At 33.7% G+C, this 24673-nt stretch overlaps 1 protein-coding gene across 1 annotated transcript in view; it reads left to right on the top strand.

Moving 5' to 3' along the window:
• Positions 1–24673, top strand: part of syt7a (synaptotagmin VIIa) — a gene marked incomplete at both ends in the record, with an annotated part of 134923 nt that overhangs the window by 107712 nt on the left and 2538 nt on the right. The window contains 3 exons of the mRNA XM_081355628.1: positions 22359–22470; positions 23614–23875; positions 24407–24576. Coding sequence (XP_081211754.1) covers positions 22359–22470; positions 23614–23875; positions 24407–24576 — 544 coding nt within the window. The remainder of the gene's footprint in view (positions 1–22358; positions 22471–23613; positions 23876–24406; positions 24577–24673) is intronic.

Raw genomic sequence — 24673 nt, 5'->3', positions numbered from 1 at the left:
CAGGTTGAATGACACAAAAGACCACTACACATGGGAATTGACTCAAGCTGTGTCCCAATGACACACTATACACTTATACACTATGTAGGCTACTCAACCGTGTAGTGTATGAACTTTATACGTTTATTTTGTCTTCAAACATCGGAGTCTGATAGCCCCTCCCCCTGCAACACTTGAAGTGTCCACCGTTCCACACCTAATTTTTTCGTTTTAAATAAGTGCATCATCCTGGTATTTAAAGTGCACTTTTTCATTTTAGAATTTATACTACAAAAATGGTGTAGAATAGAGCACAAATACACGATTTGGGACGCACCTTCAGTAAAGTTTGGCGTTAGCATACTGCTAATTGAATGATTAGCATGTTGTCATGTTTACATTGTAGTACCCTTAAAAATAGCCCAATTAGATAGCCCAATTCTTTGCCGTATCAATGCTAAACGGCACTATATTTACGAGAACTGCTGGAATCATGGAACTGCATTGACACGTTTGTAAAATAGCATTTTTAAACTAATTATATTCCAATAGTTCGATGCTAGCATGTGGCTAAATGGCAATGCTCATGAGAACTAGGAGAAATGGCACTTCCAGTCATGGCGTTAGCATGTTGCGATACTCTAACGTATGATAACGCTGCGAAACGAACGAAGGAATAAAATAAACCATTTTTAATTACATTGTAGTATTTTATCAATTCGCTTCAGCATCGATGCTAAATGCAAGAATGACCGAACTTTCAGCTGATTCTGGAAGAGTTTGATGATAGCATGCTAGTAAGCTAACAGCACAAAACGTAAATTATACACAGTACAAACAAGTTATGAATTAAATAGTGTATTTTTAACTATTTATATTACAACTGTTTGATGTTAGCATGTGGCTATATGAGATCTACATGAGAAACACTTTCAGTTGATTTTATTGTTAGCATGTTGTCATGTTTACTCTAATAAGCCTGTATATTGCACTCACAAATTACAAGTAAAATAGTAAAAAAAAATATTAGATTGAAATATTTTACCAATTCTTTTCAGTATCGACAAGAACGTCATGTTTACATTGCGAAGTTACTAGCCTTAAAAATGTTGCACATACAAATAGTAAAATTAAAATAGCCCATTTTAATTAGACTGAACAATTTTGACGATACTTTTTCAGTGTTAAGATGAATAAACCATCTACTAAACTATCAGCATACTTTAATTAGAATAAATAAACATAGTACAGACAAATGTCGTGTAAAAGTGTGTTTTTGATTATTTATATTAATAATAAGTGATCACATATAGTCACCATCCACCATTTAAACGTATTCCTAGCTCTTCACATTGTCTTCTGCGAAAGATGCAATGCTGCATAATAATTTTGTCATAACGAGGTTTAGGCTGTGTTAATTTCCACCTGTATCTTGTGGAACAGGGAACGCGCCGGTTTCTCTCGCTAGGTTTTGGAAGATAGCTTCAGAATGGCTGATATGAAGTAAATGAACAAGCTGTATGTTCAGCTGTACGTCGCTAATAAGTAATGAGCTCATTAATCATGCTAATGAGACTCACCTGAGGCTAACTGGCTGTTTGAATGCCATTGGTGGCTGTGTGGGCCAGGGCTCAGCCAATGAGGCGTGAGATACTGAGACTTACTTCCTACTGAGATGTGAACTGTTGCGATCTTTACTGCATGTCTTATTTGTTTCTGTTTTTGGCATTTTTATGCCTATTTGTTTTTCTTTCATCCTCTGACTTTAGCGTCAGATCCTTTTATCCCCACTCTCCTTGAACACGTCTCCCAAGTTCACACTTTTTTTTCTTGTCTTTTATGCTTTTATATTTGTTCTCTCTCACGAGGTGTCTCATTAGCTTTACTTTTCCCGCTCCGGCTGTGTTTTGGGAATGGAAACTACTGTGCGATATGCAGTACAGAATATAAATTGCATGTGAAACAATGTGCAACATATAAAAATAAACATTTCAAACAGGATGCTGCATTATCACATGACCTCATTACATACAAGTAATCATTCTGCACTATATATGTAATTTTTTTTATAAAATTTTACATATAAATAATATATATATATATATATATATATAATATTGAAATTTAATTTTAATATAAATATATTGAAATAGTATATTTTATGCAGATATATATAAAATGTCGTACATTCTGTATGTATTATATAGAAATAGATATATATATATTATATTTTAAAAAGTTATATTTTTTGTCAAGTTTTACACGAAACATTGGTGAACTTTATATATATATATATATATATATATATATATATATTTTTTTTTTTACATGTTAATTTTCACTTATGAATGGCACTTTATAGATTAGCATTTTTAAATTTATTTTTTATTATTAACTTTAAATGTTAAGTAATTTATAATTACATTTTTATTTTTGAAAATCTTATTGTGTATTTTAATGGGAAAAGGGTCGAAATAACCATATGTATTTTTAAAAGTGTCCTTTTATTATTTTGAAAACAATAATGTACTCTCTATATATATATATCCCCATTGTGGGGATATTGTATTCTGCACATTTATGCAAACAACTACTTAGGTTTGCATTAATAAAAAATTCCCAGTATGCATCTGCAGAAATAGTATGAGTAAGATATTTCGAGCACAGCCTGTTTGTTTTCTTGTGTGTGCATTTAGTGAATTGCTCTGCAAAGGGATTTATTATTAAGAATCATGCCTGTCACTCACATAAACATTCATTTATTAAAAAAGCATTCCTCTAAAGCTACCACACTGATAATCATAGATAACACACAGCACATACTCGCCTACACCTCTCGGGGGAAATCCTCTCTGGCTAACCAGCGATCATCGGTGAATGTTTCTGTGCCGGATAATGGCAGTGAGTCAGAGGCTGAATTAGGTTTTGATCATTTGGAGGGCCGACGAGTGATCGCAACTGAATTAGAGAACGCAGACGTGAGTGTCTCTCTCTCTCAGTCTCACACACAGGCGCTGTATGGCATTAGGTTTATGATTTACTGCGTTTGGTGGTGTGCCAGTGAGAGGGAGTGTATCGATGCTGTTGGTCAGGGCTAATTTACAGGCCTCTGACTGAAGTGGTGTAACTCTCCTGAGACCGGAGCTGACACACACTCCGATGCCTCTTTAAACATGAAGGAACACATCAGGGGTCTCCCTGATCACCATTAATATTATACAGACTGATGCAAGACTTCATTATGATGGAGACACCTGTAGTTGCTGTGCGCTAGCGCCTCCTCTGTTCAACTGAAGGATTGCTGCTCTCAGCCTGAAAAAGTGCAATACACTACAGTGTTGTTCAGTTTAGGATTATGAGCAATTTATAACTAAGACCTAAAAAAATATGAAAAACTTTATGCACTATATATGTAATAATTGTTTATAAAGTTTTACATATGAACGATTATATATACAATTATATATACAGTATATCTATCTATCTAATTGTATATATATATATATATATATATATAAATATTACAAATTATTTTATTTATGTATTATATAGTATATACTATTAGATTATATATACAATTGTATATATAGTATATCTATATATCTAATTACATATAATATTACAATTTTTTTTATTTATTATTTATATATTATATACTATTAACTATTAATAGTGTGTGTGTATATATATAAAGATATAAAATTATAAAAAGTTATAATATTTTTTTCAAGTTTTACATATATATGTAATTGAATAAATGAAAAATTATATTGAAAATTATAAAAAGTATATTAATTTTTATTTTTAAATGGCACTTTATATATTACAATACAATATTGAAATGGAATATACAAGATTTTAGTGAATCTGTTCATTCATTCCAATGGTTAATTTTAGTAGTTCGAATACTATTTTTTGTTTTGTTTTTTTTTGTCTTGTGAAATATTTAGTTATTTAGTTACAAACTGTTACTTATCACAGTTTTTTTTTATTCAAATATGCAAATTAGGATGTTTTGATTAGTGTTTTATTAGTTACATAAAATGCTGTTACCCTAATTTAATCATTGTTTATGTGCCAAATAAATAATACTTAAAAATATAATGTTCATTGTAGTAGATATGTTTCATTAATAGTTTGTAGTGTAGCTAACTAGGTGTTCAAAAGAGTATCTTAAAGGGATAGTAAACCCAAAAGTGACATTTCTGTAATCATTTACTGAGTTTCTTTCTTCTGTGAAAAACTAAAGATATTTTGAAGAATGTTGTTAACCAGGGGGGAAAAATACTATGGAAGTCAAGAGTTGCGTTTCCATTACAGATTTGCATAAAACTTTTGCGATTTTTTTCTAAATGTCGACAAAAAACTATTGCGAAATGACTTGGTTTCCACAAACCGCTGTTATGCGACTAAAACTTCATTTTTTCCTCTCGCGATAAGTAAAATCATTCCAAAAACCATGAAAACGGACGTTGGTAGGGTTATGTACTAATCCCAGCCACTGCACTAGCCATTATTATTAATCGAAGGAGATACGTGTGTTTTCCAATCATTAATGGTAAGGAACGACCCTTATTATACTTGTGTGCGGCACATATGAGGTGTTTCTGGGTGTTTCTCCCTCATTTCTGCTTCGAGGTCTTGATCGTGGCATTTATTTGAGGTTTAGAATCCATTATTCCTGTAATTATTGTGTCTTTTATGAATTTAATAAAGAACTCTGTCTCGTATTCTGTCCAAACATGCCGCATCATCTACGTCAGGTGACCTGTAAATGCGCAAAAACTGCTTCCATTGCAGTTTTGCGAAATATTTCTTTTTGCGAATTGCCTGAAAAACCTCCTCATGCGAGCGTAAAAACTTTTTTGTGATAAATGGGAGTTTTTGTGAAAATTACGTGTTTCCATTGGGCGTATTTTCAATTCGCAATTTCAATTTGCGCAATTTGAAGGGTAATGAAAACGCGGCTGGCTACCGTCAGATACCATCATTCTTTAAAATATCATCTTTTTTGTTCTGTAGAAGAAAGAAACTCATACGGGTTTGGAAAATGATGAGAGAATTTTCATTTTTGAGTGAACTATCCCTTTAACTGCGCTGTAACTACTCGCCGACACCGTTTGCTGAACTTTCTCCTGAATCTCCACTTGACTAAGAAGTTCTGGGTGATTAAATGGTCTTTCTCTCTCTTTTCCGACTCAAACACATTTTTCTTCTCTCTCATTCCCTGGTTAATTAGGGCTGGAGTAAAACTCAGGGCTCGCCAAACACACACACATGCAATTAACTCAGCCAGGAAGAGCTAGCAGACTAATAAGGAGAACGGCGAGTGAAAGAGAGAGACCGTCTGAATGGCCAAGCCTTCGAGCTGTTGGCACGTTCCTCTGCACTGAGGGCTTGTGATTACCCAGAATGCCCAGTGAATGAGAATCAAACAGGAAGAGCTCAGCTCTGGTGAACCAACATCGCTGAGCTCTTATTCAGAAGCAGTGGCAGATATAATGCGGAAAGCAAACGATCTCAGAGACGGAGATGACGCACACACACGCACACACACTCACACACAGGCTTTGAAGTGCTATCTGATGGTTATATCTCCATGAAGTGCTTGAATCAGCATGAGCGAGATTACAGCTATACTGGATCACTGACGCTGGAATGAATGTGTGTGTGAGTCTTATGATGACTAGAAATGGTTATTTATTAATAAAAAAAATATTTATAATATATTATAACAACATGAATTATATATATATATATATATATATATATATATACACACTTACAATTAAATTTGCAAATATGTTTTTTATATATTTAAATGAACATACATGAATTACGCTATGTACTTACAGTTGGATTTGCAAATATGAATTAATATAAATTTATTTCATATATTAGCAATTATGATTATGAATATTTTGTACATTACACAATGCTAATACTTTAGTTTGTTTTATTTTCAAATGACCATAATTTAAAAACCAGTACAAAATACTAGCATGACATTATTTATTTATTTATTTAAATTAGCATACATTAAATAAAATACACATATCATTATGATACTATTATTATGCAATGTGATTTGCAAATGTTTATTAAATAAATAAGATTATTAATATTTAGTATTTATTGATATTTTTAATTTTTAACATTGAACATAAATTAAATTTAGTACAAAATACTTGACACACATGACACACACCCACATATATTTAGTATTTGTTTATTTATTTATTTAAATGAGCATACATTAAATACAAACACCATTATTGTGTATACTTACAGTTGGATTTGCAATTAGTAATTACATAAATTACTATTATTTTAGATTATGAATATTTTGTACATTACAATATGCCACTGAGAAATGAGGTTAACATGCTTAATTTATTCGTGAATATAATATCACAATGCAGAAAGTGTACTACTAACAGTCATAAAATAGAGTTAATTCTCCTCATTTCTTATTGGATGAGCAGATTGTGGCTGAGGCGTGACCCAGACGTGTTCGTGTCATTCACTCATGTGCCGTGTGCAGCGAGACACAGAGATTCATATCACGTCTCACATGCTAACACACACACAGCTTTTCTCTGCCATTTTGCTGTTGATTCAAGCGTGCGGCACCTTTATAGGGAGGCTTTGCTCTGGATCGGGACTGAGGCTCCCACTGTGATCATGGCATTTAGATTGAAAAGCACACACACACACACACACACACAGAATATAAGTGCTGTGAGACTCTGGAGTGTGTTGTGTCAGAGAGAGGATCTTTCTGATGTAAATCCAGCCCTAGGCTCTCTCAGAGTCTTTATACTCTGTTAGTTTGAGTCTATGAATGAAACTCATTCACATACTGTGTTGTTCTACTGTATACGCTTTTGACATTTACACTATTCAGAATCAAATCCTGGAGTTCTGCATATATATATATATACAGTACCAGTCAAAAGTTTGGAAACATTACTATTTTTAATGTTTTTGAAAGAAGTCTCTTATGCTCATCAAGCCTGCAGTAAAAACAAAAAACAAAAAAAAAACAGTAATATTATGAAATATTATTACAATTTAAAATAATGGTTCTCTTTTTTAATATATTTTAAAATGTAATTTATTTTTGTGATGCCAAGCTGAATTTTATAAGAGACTTCTTTCAAAAACATTAAAAATAGTAATGTTTCCAAACTTTTGACTGGTACTGTATATATATATATATATATATATATATATACAGTGGTGGTCAGAATTAATGGCATCCCTGGTAAATATGATCAAAAATGGCTGTAAAAAAATAAATCTGCATTGTTTATCTTTTTGATCTTATGGCCAGCATGTTTTGGAGAAAAGCATTTATTTTATAATGTGATTTACCCCCCACTTTCAATTCTTTTACTTCAATGAAAGGTTAGATTTTTGCCTTAGATAATCATATATATATATATATATATATATATATATATATATATATATATATATATATATATAATTTAATATTGAAATTTGCACATTCTACATAGGCCTACACTAGTAAAAAATAGTAAAAAATGTTTTTGAAAGACGTAACCAAGGCTGCATTTATTTGATCAAAAATACAGTAAAATTGTGAAATATTATTACAATTTAAAATATCTGTTTTTCACGTAAAATGTATCTGTAAATATCACGTAAAATGTAATCAAAACTGAATTTTCAGCATTATTACTCCAGTCTTCAGTGTCACATGACCCTTCAGAAATCACTCTAATATGATGATTTGATGCTTGAGAAACATTTCTGATTATTATAGTGTTGAAAACTGTTTTTCTGCTCAATATTTTTGTGGAAACACAACAGTGATATTTTTTCAGGATTCTTTGATGAATAGAAAGCTCAAAAGACCTGATTTCTTTGGAATGGAAATCTGTGACATTACAAATGTCTTTACTGTCCCTTTTGATCAATTATAATGCATCCTTGCTGAATTAAAGTATACTATAGTGGCTGGAAACCCATCCGTACACTTCTGTGCTGCGTGCCGTTCGTGTTTTCATCTGGATTATAGTATCAGCAGGAATTAAAACCCCAGTGACAAAAGCTTGTTTCTTTATTGACTGTTCAATCTTACACAATCGTGGCCACACACACACACACACACTCTCTCAGCGTGTGGGCGGCTCGTGTGTAGACACATCTAGTGTTATGCAGATAACGGGACGCTGTGGATTGTGGCTGTGGATACGCATATTGTTGCGGGCATAAATTTGCATAAAAATGCATATGATTTAAATGTTTATATAATGCAGTTCTTTATGCAGTTCTGTCTGAACCTACACACAACACAGTTTTAGAATAAGCTACGTTTGCAGCAATGAAGAGCGGCTAACTGGTTTAAACTTCTGTGTTATATAGCAGCATAAATATGATTTGTATTGACGTTTTCCCCTGGAGCCTGTTTATAAAGTTAGTATGCACAAAAAGCAGTTTTTCAAGATCATTTTCCACCCACGCTGACCTGTAGAATTAAACAGGCTGTTTATGCTACTGTACCTTTAAGACGTCTGTGCACATGATCTCTGCTGTGATTGGCTGACCTCTTTGCATGTTAATTAGCTTATGCTACTGTACCTTTAAGACGTCTGTGCACATGATCTCTGCTGTGATTGGCTGACCTCTTCGCATGTTAATTAGCTTATGCTGCTGTACCTTTAAGACGTCTGTGCACGTGATCTCTGCTGTGATTGGCTGACCTCTTCGCATGTTAATTAGCTTATGCTACTGTATCTTTAAGACGTCTGTGGACATGATTTCTGCTGTGATTGGCTGACCTCTTTGCATGTTAATTAGCTTATGCTACTGTACCTTTAAGACGTCTGTGCGCATGATCTCTGCTGTGATTGGCTGACCTCTTCGCATGTTAATTAGCTTATGCTGCTGTACCTTTAAGACGTCTGTGCACGTGATCTCTGCTGTGATTGGCTGACCTCTTCGCATGTTAATTAGCTTATGCTACTGTATCTTTAAGACGTCTGTGCACATGATCTCTGCTGTGATTGGCTGACCTCTTCGCCTGTTAATTAGCTTATGCTGCTGTACCTTTTTATCATAACTTGTAAATAGGGGTGTGCGATATGACGATTTTTGATCGTGGGCGATTAAAATGTCTCCACGATCTGCTTTTGAAGAAATATCGTAGAATCGTGCATTAGCCTATATCTGTTCTGGCGCCTCTGTCCCAACATATTGAACAACGCGACGTATATTCACATAAAATGTTAACGCAATGGAACGGGACACTGCAGTTCACAAAAGTTCATAATTTGCATGTGCTTTAATGCCTTGTCGGTTAAACATTTAATTTGCGCGCTGATGCGCTGTTCTAACGTGTGTGTTCCTCAGCGCGTATGTGAAGCTCACATGCACTAAAAGCCTGTCTACCAGCGCCTGGATACTGGACTAGTATGGCAAGCCGATTTAACTTTTATTCATTTTCATGATATGAATCCTTGATATCAACAATTCAATTTTCACTAGTTCAAATGATAATTCTTGATATCAGGAATAATGTTTCTACTAGTAACAATGGCAATTTTTGATATCAGGAATTACATTTCAACTAGTAAAAATGTTCATTCTTGATATCAACAATTGACTTTTAACTAGTAAAAACTATTATTCTTGATATTAACAATTAAATTTGAACTAGTAAAAACTATAATTCTTGATATTAACTATTTATATCCTGGGAATGGCAATAGGCAAGCCGTTTTGACTTTTAATCATTCGCAGGATTTGAATTCTTGATATCAACAACTACATTATCGCTAGTTAAAATGATAGTTATTGATATCAGGAATTAGATTTCTACTAGTAACAATGGCAATTTTTGATATCAGGAATTACATTTCCACTAGTAACAATGCTAATTCTTGATATCAGAATTTACATTTTCACTAGTTAAAATGATAATTCTTGATATCAACAATTGAATTTCAACTAGTAAAAACTATAATTGTTGATATCTGTAATTGTATTTTCACTAGTGAAATGTCACCATAGGCTGCCATTCAAAATCAATTGTTGATATCAAGAATTGATTTCTTACTAGTTAAAATTCCAGTTTCACATATCAGAAATACAATTCTTACTAGTAAAAACCTTTATTTTTGATATCAAGAATTCAATTGTCACTAGTTGAAATGTCTATTCTTGATATCAACAATTGAATTGCTACTAGTAACAATGTTCATTTTTGATATCAATAATTCCATTTTCACTAGTGACAATGTTAATTTCTGATATCATGAATGTGATTGTTACTAGTAAGAAAGCCATTTTAGAGATCTGAAATTATATTGATATCAGAAATACATTTTCAGATATCAAAAATTAACATTGTTACTAGTAGCAATTCAATTGTTGATATCAAGAATAGACCTTTCAACTAGTGACAATTGAGTTCTTGATATCAGGAATTTGCATTTTTACTAGTAACAATGTAATTCTTGATATCAACAATTCAATTCTTGATATCAACAATTCAATTGTTGATATCAACAATTCAATTCTTGATATCAACAATTCAATTCTTGATATCAACAATTCAATTCTTGATATCAACAATTCAATTCTTGATATCAACAATTGATTTTGAATGGCAGCCTATGGTGACATTTCACTAGTGAAAATATAATTCTTGATATCAACAATTACATTTTTGATATCAAGAATTAAATTGTTGATATCAACAATTTAATTCTTGATATCAAAAATGTAATTGTTGATATCAAGAATTGAATTGTTGATATCAAGAATTGAATTGTTGATATCAAGAATTTAATTCTTGATATCAACAATTCAATTCTTGATATCAAGAATTTAATTCTTGATATCAAGAATTGAATTGTTGATATCAAGAATTAAATTCTTGATATCAAGAATTCATATCCTACATGTGTTTTAAATGTTAAAAGGGCGACAAAACTATTACAGATATCTACAATTGATTTCTTACTGGTTAAAATTCTGAATACACATATCAGAAATACAATTCTTACTAGTAAAAACCTTTATTTTTGATATCAAGAATTCAATTGTCACTAGTTGAAATGTCTATTCTTGATATCAACAATTGAATTGCTACTAGTAACAATGTTCATTTTTTATATCAATAATTCCATTTTCACTAGTGACAATGTTAATTTCTGATATCATGAATGTGATTGTTACTAGTAAGAAAGCCATTTTAGATATCTGAAATAATATTGATATCAGAAATACATTTTCAGATATCAAAAATTAACATTGTTACTAGTAGCAATTAAATTGTTGATATCAAGAATAGACATTTCAACTAGTGACAATTGAATTATTGATATCAGTAATTGCCATTTTTACTAGTAACAATGTAATTCTTGATATCAACAATTATATTTCTACTAGTAAGAAATCAATTCTTGATATCAACAATTGATTTTGAATGGCAGCCTATGGTGACATTTCACTAGTGAAAATACAATTGTTGATATCAAGAATTCAATTGTTGATATCAAGAATTACATTTTTGATATCAAGAATTAAATTGTTGATATCAAGAATTCAATTGTTGATATCAAAAATTAAATTGTTGATATCAAGAATTACATTTTTGATATCAAAAAATGTAATTGTTGATATCAAAAATGTAATTCTTGATATCAACAATTCATATCCCGGAAATGAATAAAAGTTAAAACGGCTTGCCATAGGACTAGTTATGTTTCGAGTCTTATTGTGCTTATACTGTTAAATACGCACAAGGTTTACATAAAGTCGTTTATGTCTAAAGTGAAAGCAAACTTGAGAAAATGGAGAGAAAATCTGCTTGTCTAATGCGTGTATATTAGACGCGTCGTGCGCAACTCTTAAAGAGACAGTAGCAATAGTAAACACGCTGTCGCTTGTCCTTAAAGGGATAGTAATTAAAAAAAATAAAAATTATCTCATCATTTACGCACTAATGTTGTTCCAAACCTGTATTCATTTCCTTCTAATATTTTATAATATTTTTCTAATATTAATATTTTGAAGAATGTTGCTATCCAAACAGTAGCTGGTCCCCATTGACTTCCATAGGAGAAAAATATAGTGAAGTCACTGGGGTACATCAACTGTTTGGTTACCCACATTCTTCCAAATAACTTTTATTTTCAACAGAAGAAAGAAACTTATTCGAGTTTAAAACAACTTGAGAGAGTAAATTATGATAATTTGAATTTTTAGGAGAACTATCCCTTTAATGTTAATAAAACAACAAAATGCAAAGAGAAAATCACTCACTGCTCTTGACTGATAACTTTAATAGTAGCTTTAATAAGAATGAATGTTTAATTTATACAGTGAAGTCTGTTTTGTTTTATTTTCATATTTGTTCATTTAATTACTTTCTTCAATGCTACTGTTAAATACACCTACTGTAGCTGAAAACATAAAACACTGTTTAGCCTATTTAATTTGTATATTAAGTTGTGTATGTGTAATGCGTATCTGTGATCTTAATATTTAATAACAAAGAAAATAATGACAAATATTTTTATCTTTGCCCCTGTCTGCCATTTATTTATTTTTTTGTTACCTAAGGTTTTGTTTTTAGAATATGGACATTAGATTGGCTGTAATGCTAAGTCACAAAATAGTAAAACCAACATAAAAAGAATCGTGATAAAATCGTTAATCGTGATTTTCCTGAAAAAAATCGTGATATGATATTTTTGCCATATCGCCCACCCCTACTTGTAAATATAAATAATATACATAAAGTTAATATATATGTAAATATAATTTAGATATGTCATGGTTGGCTGCTAACAGAAAGCACACGACAAGGGAATAAATCCACATAGGAGAAACGTAGGCAAAAATCATCCACATCATCCTCCATATATATATTATTTTTTATAAATATAATAAAATATTAATATAAATTATATATTTGTAAAATAATAAAAAATATTACTAACATACATATATATGTGTATATATATAATGTTATTAATATATTATTTATATTAATATTTTATTATATAATTACACATATATATATATGTATATGATTAGTTAAGATCTATAAGTAAAGCTCAATGTTTTCACTGAATGTTATTTTTCGATTTATCATTATTGTTGTGTGTGTTGTAGATTCTGAATGCTGGATTCCTCCACATAAGCTTGTCTAGCATCAGCGTGATGTATGATCAGTGGGAGTTGAGCACAACATCTAGCCGTGAGCGCGAGCGCTTGAGACGAGTAGAAGATCTGAGGGTCAAACTCCTGCAGAATAATGGAGCTGTCCGTGGTGCTGACTGTGTGTGTGTGTGTGTGTGTGTGTGTGTGTGTGTGTCACCTTCTAGCTCTCCACTCGAGTGGGTAATCTTCTGTAATTAGCTGCAGATAAAGAGAGAGCGCAGTGTGTGTTTAAAAGCAGGTGTGTATTAATGAAAGCGTGGATGAAGCAAAAGGAACAGGGTTTGTTTGGACGCAGCGAGTTTTAACATGCTGACTTCGCAAAAAAGCCTTGTAGCATTTCATGATTCGCATGGCCTGCGGTCTCTCGGTCGCTCTCAACCACAGCGCAAGGGTTAGGCTGTCAGTCATTCAGTGGAAGACTTTGGGATTTGTAATGGGATTTGGGATTAAACTTGGGATTTGGGTAATGTCACACCTCAACAAAACACATAGTTTGAGGAATCATTCCTGTCGGGAGCAGGAGCTGTTGTGTGCTGAAGTGTAACGCCTGTCCTGTTAGGGCTTAAAGAGTGACCAGTATGACCAATTATAGTGATGCTTCCCAGGTCACGTCACCAGTCACGAGTCGCACAGGTATATTTGTGGCAATAGCCAACTATACATTGTATGGGTCAAAATTATTGATTTTTCTTTTATGCCAAAAATCATCAGGATATTCAGTAAAGATCATGTTCTATGAAGATATTTTGTACATTTCCTACTGTAAATATATAAAACATTTATTTTTGTGAGTGAATGCAGCACAATCGCGAACATAAATGAACAACTTTAAAGGTGATTTTCTCAATGTTTTGATATTTTTGCACCCTCAGATTCCAGATTTTCAGATTTTGTCCTATCCTAACAAACTATACATCAATGGAAAGCTTATTTATTCAGCTTTCAGATGATATATAAATCTCAATTTCAGAAAATGGACCCATGTGACTGGTTTTGTGGTCCAGGGTCACATGTGTGTATGTGTATGTGTGAATTAAAGGGATAGTTCACCCAAAAATATAAATCATGAACAAATTGTGATTTAGTTTTTTTACTTGGAATTCAATTTATATAACACAACAAACATGATAATATTTGAGTATATAGTATTTTTATGTATTATTTTATTTTTTACACACTTTTTAGTCTTGTTTTTAACTGTTTATTAATGTATGTGTAGCGGGAAGAAGTGTAATGCAAATACTCAACTCGTGAGTCATCGTGATCTGTTAAATACAGTGTGTTTCTGGCTCAGGCTACTTGAACACACACGTCAAAACGCAACAAATAACGCCGCGCTTGAACACTTGCATTGAAGCAATGGCGTAGATTAAAAAGATGTGACGTAGTTAATCTGGTTCATTTCTGTTGGCTAGTAGAAGCTCTGAATGGCCGGTAACTTAAAAATGGACTTTTTCAGTGGGTGAAAACCCTGTATAAATATCTATATATATATATTACACTTCTTCCCACTAGACATATATATAGACTACTATAATATACTGTATATATCCTCCTGGGACTTTTGTCCTCTGTAGTGGACATTATATTTGAGTGAGTTTCTCTAAGTCTGGATGTCCTGTAAAGAGCACATTCAGGGCTTTTCAGAGATACCAAAAGTGCAGCTTGGACGTTCTGCTAAACGTCTCCGTCACACTCCATAATAGAGAGAAAGAGTGTGTGGATGATTTTTATTTGTGGCTGAACTATTCCTTTAGGGATTTTTATTGGAAACTTGGTGTGTCTTTGCCCAGGAGCATCTGATTTTAATTGAGCTGTTCTGCTGTGCTCGAGCACATATTAGATCTGTGTGTGTGTGTGTGTGTGTGTGTGTGTGTGTGTGTGTGTGTGTGTGTGTGTGTGTGTGTGTGTGTGTGTGTGTGTGTGTGTGTGTGTGTGTGTGTGTGTGTGTGTGTGTGTGTGTGTGTGTGTGTGTGTGTGTGTGTGTGTGTGTGTGTTTATAGTGTGGAGGGCTGCTGTCCAAGAAATTATGAAACGCTTTGAATCGAGTGAATGAGCTAACAGCAGTGTGTGTGTGTGTGTGTGTGTGTGTGTGTGTGTGTGTGTGTGTGTGTGTGTACTGGACAGGCTTTGACTTTTCTCTCGAAAGGCTCATTGCATCTCACACATGCATGAAGTAATGAGTTTTTGTGGACGCGCTCATGCCGCTGTGCATCGTGGGTTGGTTATGTAATCATCTCTAGTACGCTGTGTGGATGTGTGTGTGTGTGTGTGTGCATGCGAAGGCATGATGGTGTGTTGTGTGTTTCTGACGGGATCTGTATAGAGGGGAGCGCGGTCTCCCTCTCCAGCCTGGACGGGTCAGCGAGGGGCGTGCGTTGGTTCCCGGGGCAGGTAAACGCAGGATAGTATAACAGGTCACGGTGAACCCCAAAGCGACCCGCCTCCAGCCCGCCTCTGAATGTGTGTGTGTGTGTGTGTGTTTGTCATGTACGTCCATGCGTGTGTGTGTGTTAGCGAGGCGCTCACCTGTACCTGTCATATATCCTTCTCCTCGTCTGTTGTCTGTGCACTATATGGTCTCCCGTTTGCTGCCCCTCCATCCCTCACACACACACACACACACACACACACTCTCACCACCCCTCGGTTGCCATGCCAACAGCCCACTTTCGAGGTGAGAGCGCTTGGAAGAGCACATTCCAGATGTCAGGGGGAATTTGGGCTCTGTGCGCCCCCTACTGGTGATGCCACACACCTGCAGGCTGCCGTCTGCATCTCATCAGCGCCCTTAATAATCATAAATACATTATTCATAAATGTAAAACATCTACTCCATGTGTGGGAGATGTTTATACACATCAGTTCAAGAGAAATCATCTGTTTCTCTCTGTCTTATTTCTCCTTGTGCTGTCCTACATCCATGAGCTTTACTCAAACACAGCAGTTTGCCACTTAAAGTCGCAAGTTACAGTTTTTTTACCATGGTGAAGGAGTGTTGTTAGGTATAACGCAAAGGGTTAAACCCCCTTATGGCCAGAATATAGTCAAGAATGCAGATGTGAACGCTTGGCGAGTGAATCAGGAAATATAAGCACAAATATAAGCACAAAAAAAATGTAGGGAAGAAGCCAAACTTATTTTTTAAATCATTTAAAATTATTTTACTAAATGTTATATAAAATAAATATTTTCTTTTCTTTAATAAATTAATATATTATTATTTAGTTCATTTTTAATTAATAATAATAATGATGATTACTATTTAATATCAATTATTTAAAGTAAAATTTATTCAAAAACTTTTTTTTCTTTTTTTTAAATTTTAGCAACTAAAATAAACACATCAGATTATTTCTTAAATTAGTGTTTTATTTAATTTATTATTCAATTTAATATACATTTGAATTACTTAATTTTAAAGGATTTTAAAATAATACAATTTAAACTTAAAATATATTAAATAATTCATTTTAGCAACTAAAATGCACATCTACTTATTGCTTTTATAAAATGGCAATAATATCAACATGATATAAGGCAAAAAAAATTAAATTCTTTTAGAAAATATTTCTAAATATTATATAAAATAAACATTTTATTTAATTATTATTTTATTTTATTTTATAATTACTTCACATTTAATTATTTTAAAAGTAAATTACAATTAAAATATATTTTAATTAAATATTTAATTGTAGCAATATAATAAACATTTGCTTATTGCTTTTATAAAACGGCAACAAAATTGACGTGATATAAAACAAAAGTATTAAAAAAGGATTAGTAAATATAGAAAATAAATACATTATTATTATTTTAATTACTTAATATTTAATTATTTTAAAAAAGTGTTTTAATTAAATATAAAATTTTAGAAACTAAAATAAACAGGCCTATCTGCACATTGCTTTTATAAAACAGCAACAATATAAACATTACATAAGGCAAAAATGTTCAATACTTTTAGTAAGCATTATATAAAATATTTTATGTAATATAAGCATAACTTTTAATTACTTAATGTGATATAAGCCAAAAGTGTTCAGTACTTACATGTGCAGTATTAATAAAAAATGACACTAAACTTTTTTATTTTAATATAGTGTGCTCGGCTATTTCACAACTTTAAAGGTGGATCGTTTTTTTAAAGCGTCCTGTACTTTTAAAAGATTTATGAAGACGATATTTGTGTTGACATGTTGGATGACAGCTAAAGTTAAACCGGTTACCGAGCCGAACTCCTGAATAACCTGCGGGCGAGTCGCACGTCTACAGTGAATGAATTATTCAGGCCTCGGAGAAACTCTACGTCTCCTTTATCTGCCCTCGATCGATAGCGAAGGACAGACGGAGAGATACAGAGAGAGAAAGATGCTCATTGTGTTCTTTCTCTTTTCTCTGTCCTCATTTCACCTGTTCTCGCTCTCATCCAGCGGTTTCATTTTCAAGATTATCTAGAAAACATCATCCTTCTCTTCGATGTTCACGCGTTACTGATTCTGAAAGTCTTCAGGCTTCAACTGTTGCTCTCTTTGGCGGACGGGAATTTGTTTCTTTTTAGTATTGTCTCAGACACTTTACATTCAAACATTTAGTAATGTGTATATGTGTGATAAAAAATTATAGTTCTCTGTTTTATGGATAAATTGCCCATTATTGATTCTTTTCCAGTATGGAAAGCACTTGTTTTTTACCTCCTGAAAATATGAGCTCTCATAGTCTAACTATTACTACAATGATTATTAGAAACTGCTTTTGAAATGTTTCTTATGAGATATGTTGAATTAAAGAGGCCGTGTTTTAAAAGTTCATTATTTCGTTTATTGGGTGTATTATTAGGTTAACATGCTCAAAACACATTATTTTCCACATACTGTACATCATTGCAGCGCCTCCATCACCAGTCTGTCTGAAATGCACTGATTTCTATTAAGCCCCTCCTTCTGAAGAGCTCGCAGTGCTCTGATTGGCCAGCTGACCCAGTGCGCTGTGATTGGCCGAACACCTCAAGCGTGTGTCAGAAATGTAACGCTCATTACCATAATCATGAGTTTCAGCTTTCAAGGCTTCTAAAGCATTTGTAAACACAGTTATTAATGTCATCGGTTTCGAGTCACAAACAGAAACACGCTAAAAGAAAAGTAAAACATTAAAAAAGCATCATAGAGGGTTTAAACTATAAACTGAAATTCACTTCTTTCTGTCATCATCATTTCTCCATCTGTTGTCATTTTTCATGGCAGCTGAATGTGTGTGGGTTCAATAGGATTGAACTAACAAGGACACTAACTCATTAACAGACTCAGCCAATCAGAGCTGCATTCAGTTCACAATTAACCAATGACTGACTCCTCCCCTGAATATTGATGAGGATTTTACAGCCCTGTCTCTCTCCCCTCCCGAGCTAACCTCGTGTCTGTCCGTCTGTCTCTGTGTGTGTGTGTGTGTGTGTGTTGCTTTGCCTGCTCGATGTGTTCTCGTCTCCGCTACGACTACGTCTGTGTGTCTTCAACAACTCGGCCATGATGTTCGTGGCGGCTTTTGAGTGAATTAAGCTTGAAGTAAAGTGACAGCACTGAGCGGATGTTTTCCCGAAACAGATGTGTTGACAGACAGACGCTTCATGGTTTGTGCGTAAACCTCCCGCCCGAGTCAGATCCGTCCTCCCGGACCTCTGCAGCTCTCCTTAGACTGGTGCGGATTCAGCCGGGAATATGAAATATGATCACACTCGTCTACTCACCCTCGTGTTGCTTTCTGTGGGACTGAAAACTGAAATGGCACAATGCTCCAAAAAAGAAAAAACACAAACACAAAAACTTTTATTTTATGTTGCATATCTGGCAGTATGATACAATATTTTCATTCAATTGCGATTTAAATTTTAGTGTTTTATGGTCCACTTCTGGCTTTATGCAATAAGATTTCAGCAAATAGCAATTTAAATTTCAGTATTTTTTTAATTTTATTATTTAATTGTATTTTTGTGGTCCACTTCTGGCTTTATGCTGAAGGATTTTCACTGAATATCAATTTAATTTTTTTTTATTTTATTGAATATTTTATATTTCTGGTGTACTGTATATGAAAAGATTTTCAATTAATTTTTCAGTGTTTTATATTATTTTATTTTCATAGTTCATGTCTGGCTGCCTGCAAAAATATAGTTAGTTAATAATTATTTAAATTTAATCGTTTTATTTTATTTTCCAATTCTGAAATGAAAATATTTTCAGTTTAAAAAAAATTCAATTCTATATTTAAATTCAAATTTTAGTGTTTTTAATTTATTTTATAATTATAATAATGTATATTTTATTTATCCTATTTTTTGTTGTAATTTTCGAGTGTAATTTTGGCTGAATGTGAAGATTTCCAGTGAATAGCTATTTATTTTTATTTTTTTTATTTAATGTGCTGCATTTCCGCCTATATTTGAAACGATTAACAGCGAATAGCTATTTAAATGTCAGACTTTTCCCTCAGAAAAAGTTATCGTATGATTTCTGAAGACTATAAAAGTCGTATGAACTTCATTTTTGGTGCTTTCATGCCCTTTTTGGAGCTTGACAGCTTTGGTCACCATCCACTTTCATTGTAAATACCGTTTAGATTATCTAATGGAATTGGAACATTTTTGGAATTTGAATCATTTTTGAAATTTTTGGAATTGGAATTTGAAATCTAATGGAATTGGAACATTTTGGAGCTTGACAGCTTTGGTCACCATCCACTTTCATTGTAAATACCGTTAGATTATCTAATGGAATTGGAACATTTTTCAAAATATCTTCTCTTTCATCCCAGAGAAGAAAGAAAGTCCTACAGGTTTGGAAGGACACGAGGGCGAGTAAACGCTGAAAAGTTTGAGCTAACCCTTTCCCTGCCAGTCTAAAGACAGTCTGATCTGCCGATGTCTCTCTTTTATCCCCCTCCTGTTCTGTGTTCGACTGTATGTGCCATTTGCTGTGTTCCTTTACACTATTTGTTTACTCCTTCTCTCTCTTTTGTCTTTCCAGCGCTCATTTTCTCTCTCTCTCTCTCTCTCTTCAAAGCTTCACCTCTCTCCGGAAACAAAACGCTTCCTTCCTGGTCTCTTTGTCTTTCTTTTCCGTCGTTTCTTTTCTGTAGAACTAATCTCTGTATGTGCTTTCGTTTAACTCTCCTTTCTCTCTGACTGACTCCAGGGTTTCTTGTCTTCTCTCGCTCTCTCTCTCTCTCTCTCTTCTTCTCCTGCAGCTGTGCTGGTTTGGTTGACGTCTCTCTCATGGTTTTGTTTGACTCTCCAGTCATGCGAATAATCTTCTGCCTTTCCATCACAGAAAGCATCTCCTCTTCTCCTCTTACGCTGTCTTTCGTCTCTCTTTCTCCCTCCAGCTGTTCCCGTGTCTCAGTTTCGTCTGTATCCGTGTGCCGCCTTCATCGCTTTTCTGTGTTCATCCTGTAGTTGTCTTGTGTGTGTCTCTCTTTCAGTCTTTCTGTCTCTCGGTTTGTATCTGAACACTCAGTTTCATTCAGATGTCTGCATTTGTCCTTTTCACCTCCTCTGTCTCTCTCTCTCTCTCTCTCTCTCTCTCTCTCTCTCTCTCTCTGCTCCCCCTGCTCTGGTTTAGTTCTGTCAACTAGTTCAGTAGATTAGTCAAACATTAAAGTTATATTTAGGGGTTTAGTACACGTTATACTCGATCGACAGCATTTGTGGCATAATGTCACTTATCACAGACATTTATTTATTTTATTTCAGTGTCATGAACACATATTATCTGCCTATATGTTTTACTGGATAATCCTCTTGGCAAAAATATGAGCTTTCTTTCTGTTTTTAAACCCCAATTCTATTCTATTTTATTTTATTCCTTAAGCTGAATTTATTTTTTAATTCTTTTAATGGACTGATGACTCAAAATATTTTCCGTAGCATTAAACATTTATTATTTTGTTTTATTTTATATTTATATTTATTCAATTTTTATTTTTTATAATTATTAAATTATATTTATATTATTTTTTACTTCAAACGAGCAGTGAGTCAAAATTATTTTCTATGGCGATAAATATTTTATTTTTTATTTTATTTTTTGGAGCAATGATTTAGAATTATTTTCTGTGGCATTAAACCTTTATTTTACTTTATTTATTACTTTGTTTTACAAACAGTTGAGTTGTTATTTTATTACTTTTTTTATTTATTTTTTATGAAGCAAATTAATCAGTCAAAAATTATATTCTGTGGCAATAAACATTTATTATTTTTAACTTATTTTTAATATTTTTTTATGGCAATATGCTATTTATTTTATTTGTGTTAAATGGAGCCATGAGTCAACATTTATTTCCTAAAGCATTAAACCCTATTTTATTTTATTTTATTTTATTTTATTTATTTTATTTTATTTTATTTTATTTTATTTTATTTTATTTTATTTTATTTTATTTTATTTTATTTTATTTTATTTTATTTTAGCTGATCAATGAGTCACAATTACAATCACAATTATTTTCTGTGGCAATAAACATTTCATTTTAAGTCAAAATTATCTGTGTCAATAAACATTTTATTTTAAGTCAAAATGAAGTCTGTGGTAATAAGCATTACACTACAAATGCATGTAAATCGTCTTCTCTTGTACTGAACCCACATCATTCCCATATTAAGTCAATTTTCCAGTCCAGGCCAGCCGCACAAATCTGACTTCGGACACCAACCTCTGGAAAACGAAACGGACCGCACCGTGGCGTGATGAATTGACAGCTTTATGTGTTTAATATTTAATAACCCTGAATATATTGGCCAGTTTATGGTGTCTTTTGGCTGTGTTATAATCTGAGGTAACATTTTGTCTCACAATGTTTTTATGTTTTATAACAGGAAATGCTTGAACTATGTGATTTTTCTTTTATATCTCTCTGTTGTGGCTTTATTTTATTGTGTTCAAGTGATCGAAAGTAAAAATCATTCTCATGCTTGTTATTAATTTGTCTTCTGCATATTCTTGTCTGTTTATAAAATGTGTGACGAAGCCGGTCAGAATAACACGAGCCGACGCTCATAGAGGTCGAAAGGTCATCTGGGGTTTGATTCTGTGGCAAAGAGAAAGAATCGCAGGGCAAGTCACTCATCGCTGGTATTTTTAGTAACCCGTGTTCCTCTGTGTGTGTCTCTCCCCCTGCAGTAGGAATATGGGGAATAAGCCGGCTAACAGTCCTAAGGGTCAGCCGCCAGATGCCGACGGACATTCTTCAGTGTCTGACCTTGCCAACTCGCTCACTGGAGACATGGTGATGGTAGGACAGTGTGTTTGCATGTAGAGTCCTGGTCCTGCATACACTGAAAAAAACTGTGTAAAATGTACTTAATTTTTCTTTGGCAAGTAAATTTCACATATGGAATTAAGTAAACTCTACTTAACTAAGTTAAAGGGTAACTCTCGCCAAAATTGAACCTAGGCTCTTTTTGTTAATCTACCCGAGTCAAACATTCGTGTAAAAGCATAATTAGAATGGAAACGCCACTTTTAAGTTTGACCCTATTTTCATTTTCGTTTTCCTTTTGAATGGGAGTGAACTACAGTGATAGCATCAAAATCACTATTTTTAAAACACTAAGAAGGCTCGACACAACATGAAACTGTGCTCTCAGTATCACCAAGGGCTCTACACATGAACTCCAGCATTGAGAACATTGTTTGTGTACACAGAGTTTGCTAAAAAGAAAGGTTTTGTCCGACTCACTTTATCAGTTAGTGTTTCCGGTGGCTGGAATTTTGTCAGTCAAAAGTAGTCGATCTCTGAATGCAACGTAACATGAAGAGAGAAAAGATGGAAAGCTCCTAAAGCTTGTTTCCATATAAATTCACGGATACTTTTTTATCTAAGTTATCATGCTTTTCATTGAAATTACAAGTTCATGACATTTCCTCGTATGGAGTCAGTTCATTACGTTGCATTCGGAGATCGACTACTTTTGACTGACAAAATTCCAGCCACCGGAAACACTAACTGATAAAGTGAGTCAGACAAAACCTTTCTTTTTAGTAATCTCTCTGTACACAAACAATGTTCTCAATGCTGGAGTTCATGTGTAGAGCCCCTGGTGATACTTCGAACACAGTTTCATGTTGTGTCGAGCCTTCTTAGTGTTTTAAAAATAGCCATTTTGATGCCATTCACTCCCATTCACAAGGCATTTTGACCGAAAACGAAAATACGGTCAAACTTAAAAGTGGCGTTTAAATTTTTTTTTATCTAAGTTATCATGCTTTTCATTGAAATTAAAAGTTCATGACATTTCCATTGCATTCGGAGATCTGCATTCGGCGAAAAAACAACAACAAACACCAGGTTTTAAGAACACTCCAGATTGCTTTTGTGTTTTTTTGTCTCATCACCGTTCTTCACATTCGACATTCTCTCTCATGCTCTCTCTAGTTGTCTCCGGGGTCGGAAGATGACGAAGGTCCAGTGAGCGAGAAACTGGGCCGGATTCAGTTCAGCTTGGGCTACAGCTTCCAAGACACGACTCTGACGGTGAAGATACTCAAAGGTCAAGACCTGCCCGCTAAAGACTTCTCCGGGACCTCCGACCCCTTCGTCAAAATCTACCTTCTGCCCGACAGAAAGCACAAACTCGAGACCAAAGTCAAGAGGAAAAATCTCAACCCTCACTGGAACGAAACCTTCCTTTTTGAAGGTCAGTTGTGGATCACCCGTGTTTCCAAACATCTTAGTTATAGATAAAATCTATTCAGTTTTACAATGCAATATTATATTATAATTTCTGTGGCTCAAACAGTAGAGCAATGCGGTTGCAACACTAAGGTCATGATGGGTTCAGTTACCAGGAAATGCATCAACTGATAAAATGTGCACCTTGAATGTCTGCCAAATAAATTGTAATTATGTATTGTAATACTGATGAAAATACTGTATTTGAGCAATTAGAATGTAATGAGAATCAACATGAGACTAATGAAAACGACAACAACAAAAAATCCTGTAAAAGTAAAGAGTCAGGACTCATTATAATAATGAGAGGGTTTTTTTATCATTATATTTTTTATGTGACGGTAATGAGAATTTGAGGGGAAATATGCTGAATCATCAGGAAAATACTGTCACAGTGCAGAAATGTTAATGGTTTCATTATGCACAGTATTTTGTTTCGATTTTTGGATGAAGTATGTCCTGTGAACGGGTAAATCTGAATCTTACACCTCCTCAGGGTTCCCGTATGAAAAGGTGCGGGAACGAACGCTGTATCTCCAGGTGCTGGATTACGATCGGTTCAGCCGTAACGACCCGATCGGTGAGGTCTCCATCCCTCTGAATAAAGTGGAGCTCGGACAGCTGAAGTCGTTCTGGAAGGATCTCAAACCCTGCAGTGATGGCAGCGTGAGTGGACTTTCCATACAATAAACAATGTGGACTCTTAAAGGGAAAGTTCACCCAAAAATGAAAATTCTGTCTTCATTTAATCACCCTCATGTTG

The sequence above is a fragment of the Scardinius erythrophthalmus genome (assembly GCF_964197995.2).
Source record: "Scardinius erythrophthalmus genome assembly, chromosome: 24".
Classification (NCBI taxonomy): Eukaryota; Metazoa; Chordata; class Actinopteri; order Cypriniformes; family Leuciscidae; genus Scardinius; species Scardinius erythrophthalmus.
Note: the sequence above shows the minus strand (reverse complement) of the source record. Positions and strands in the feature narration are given on the sequence as shown.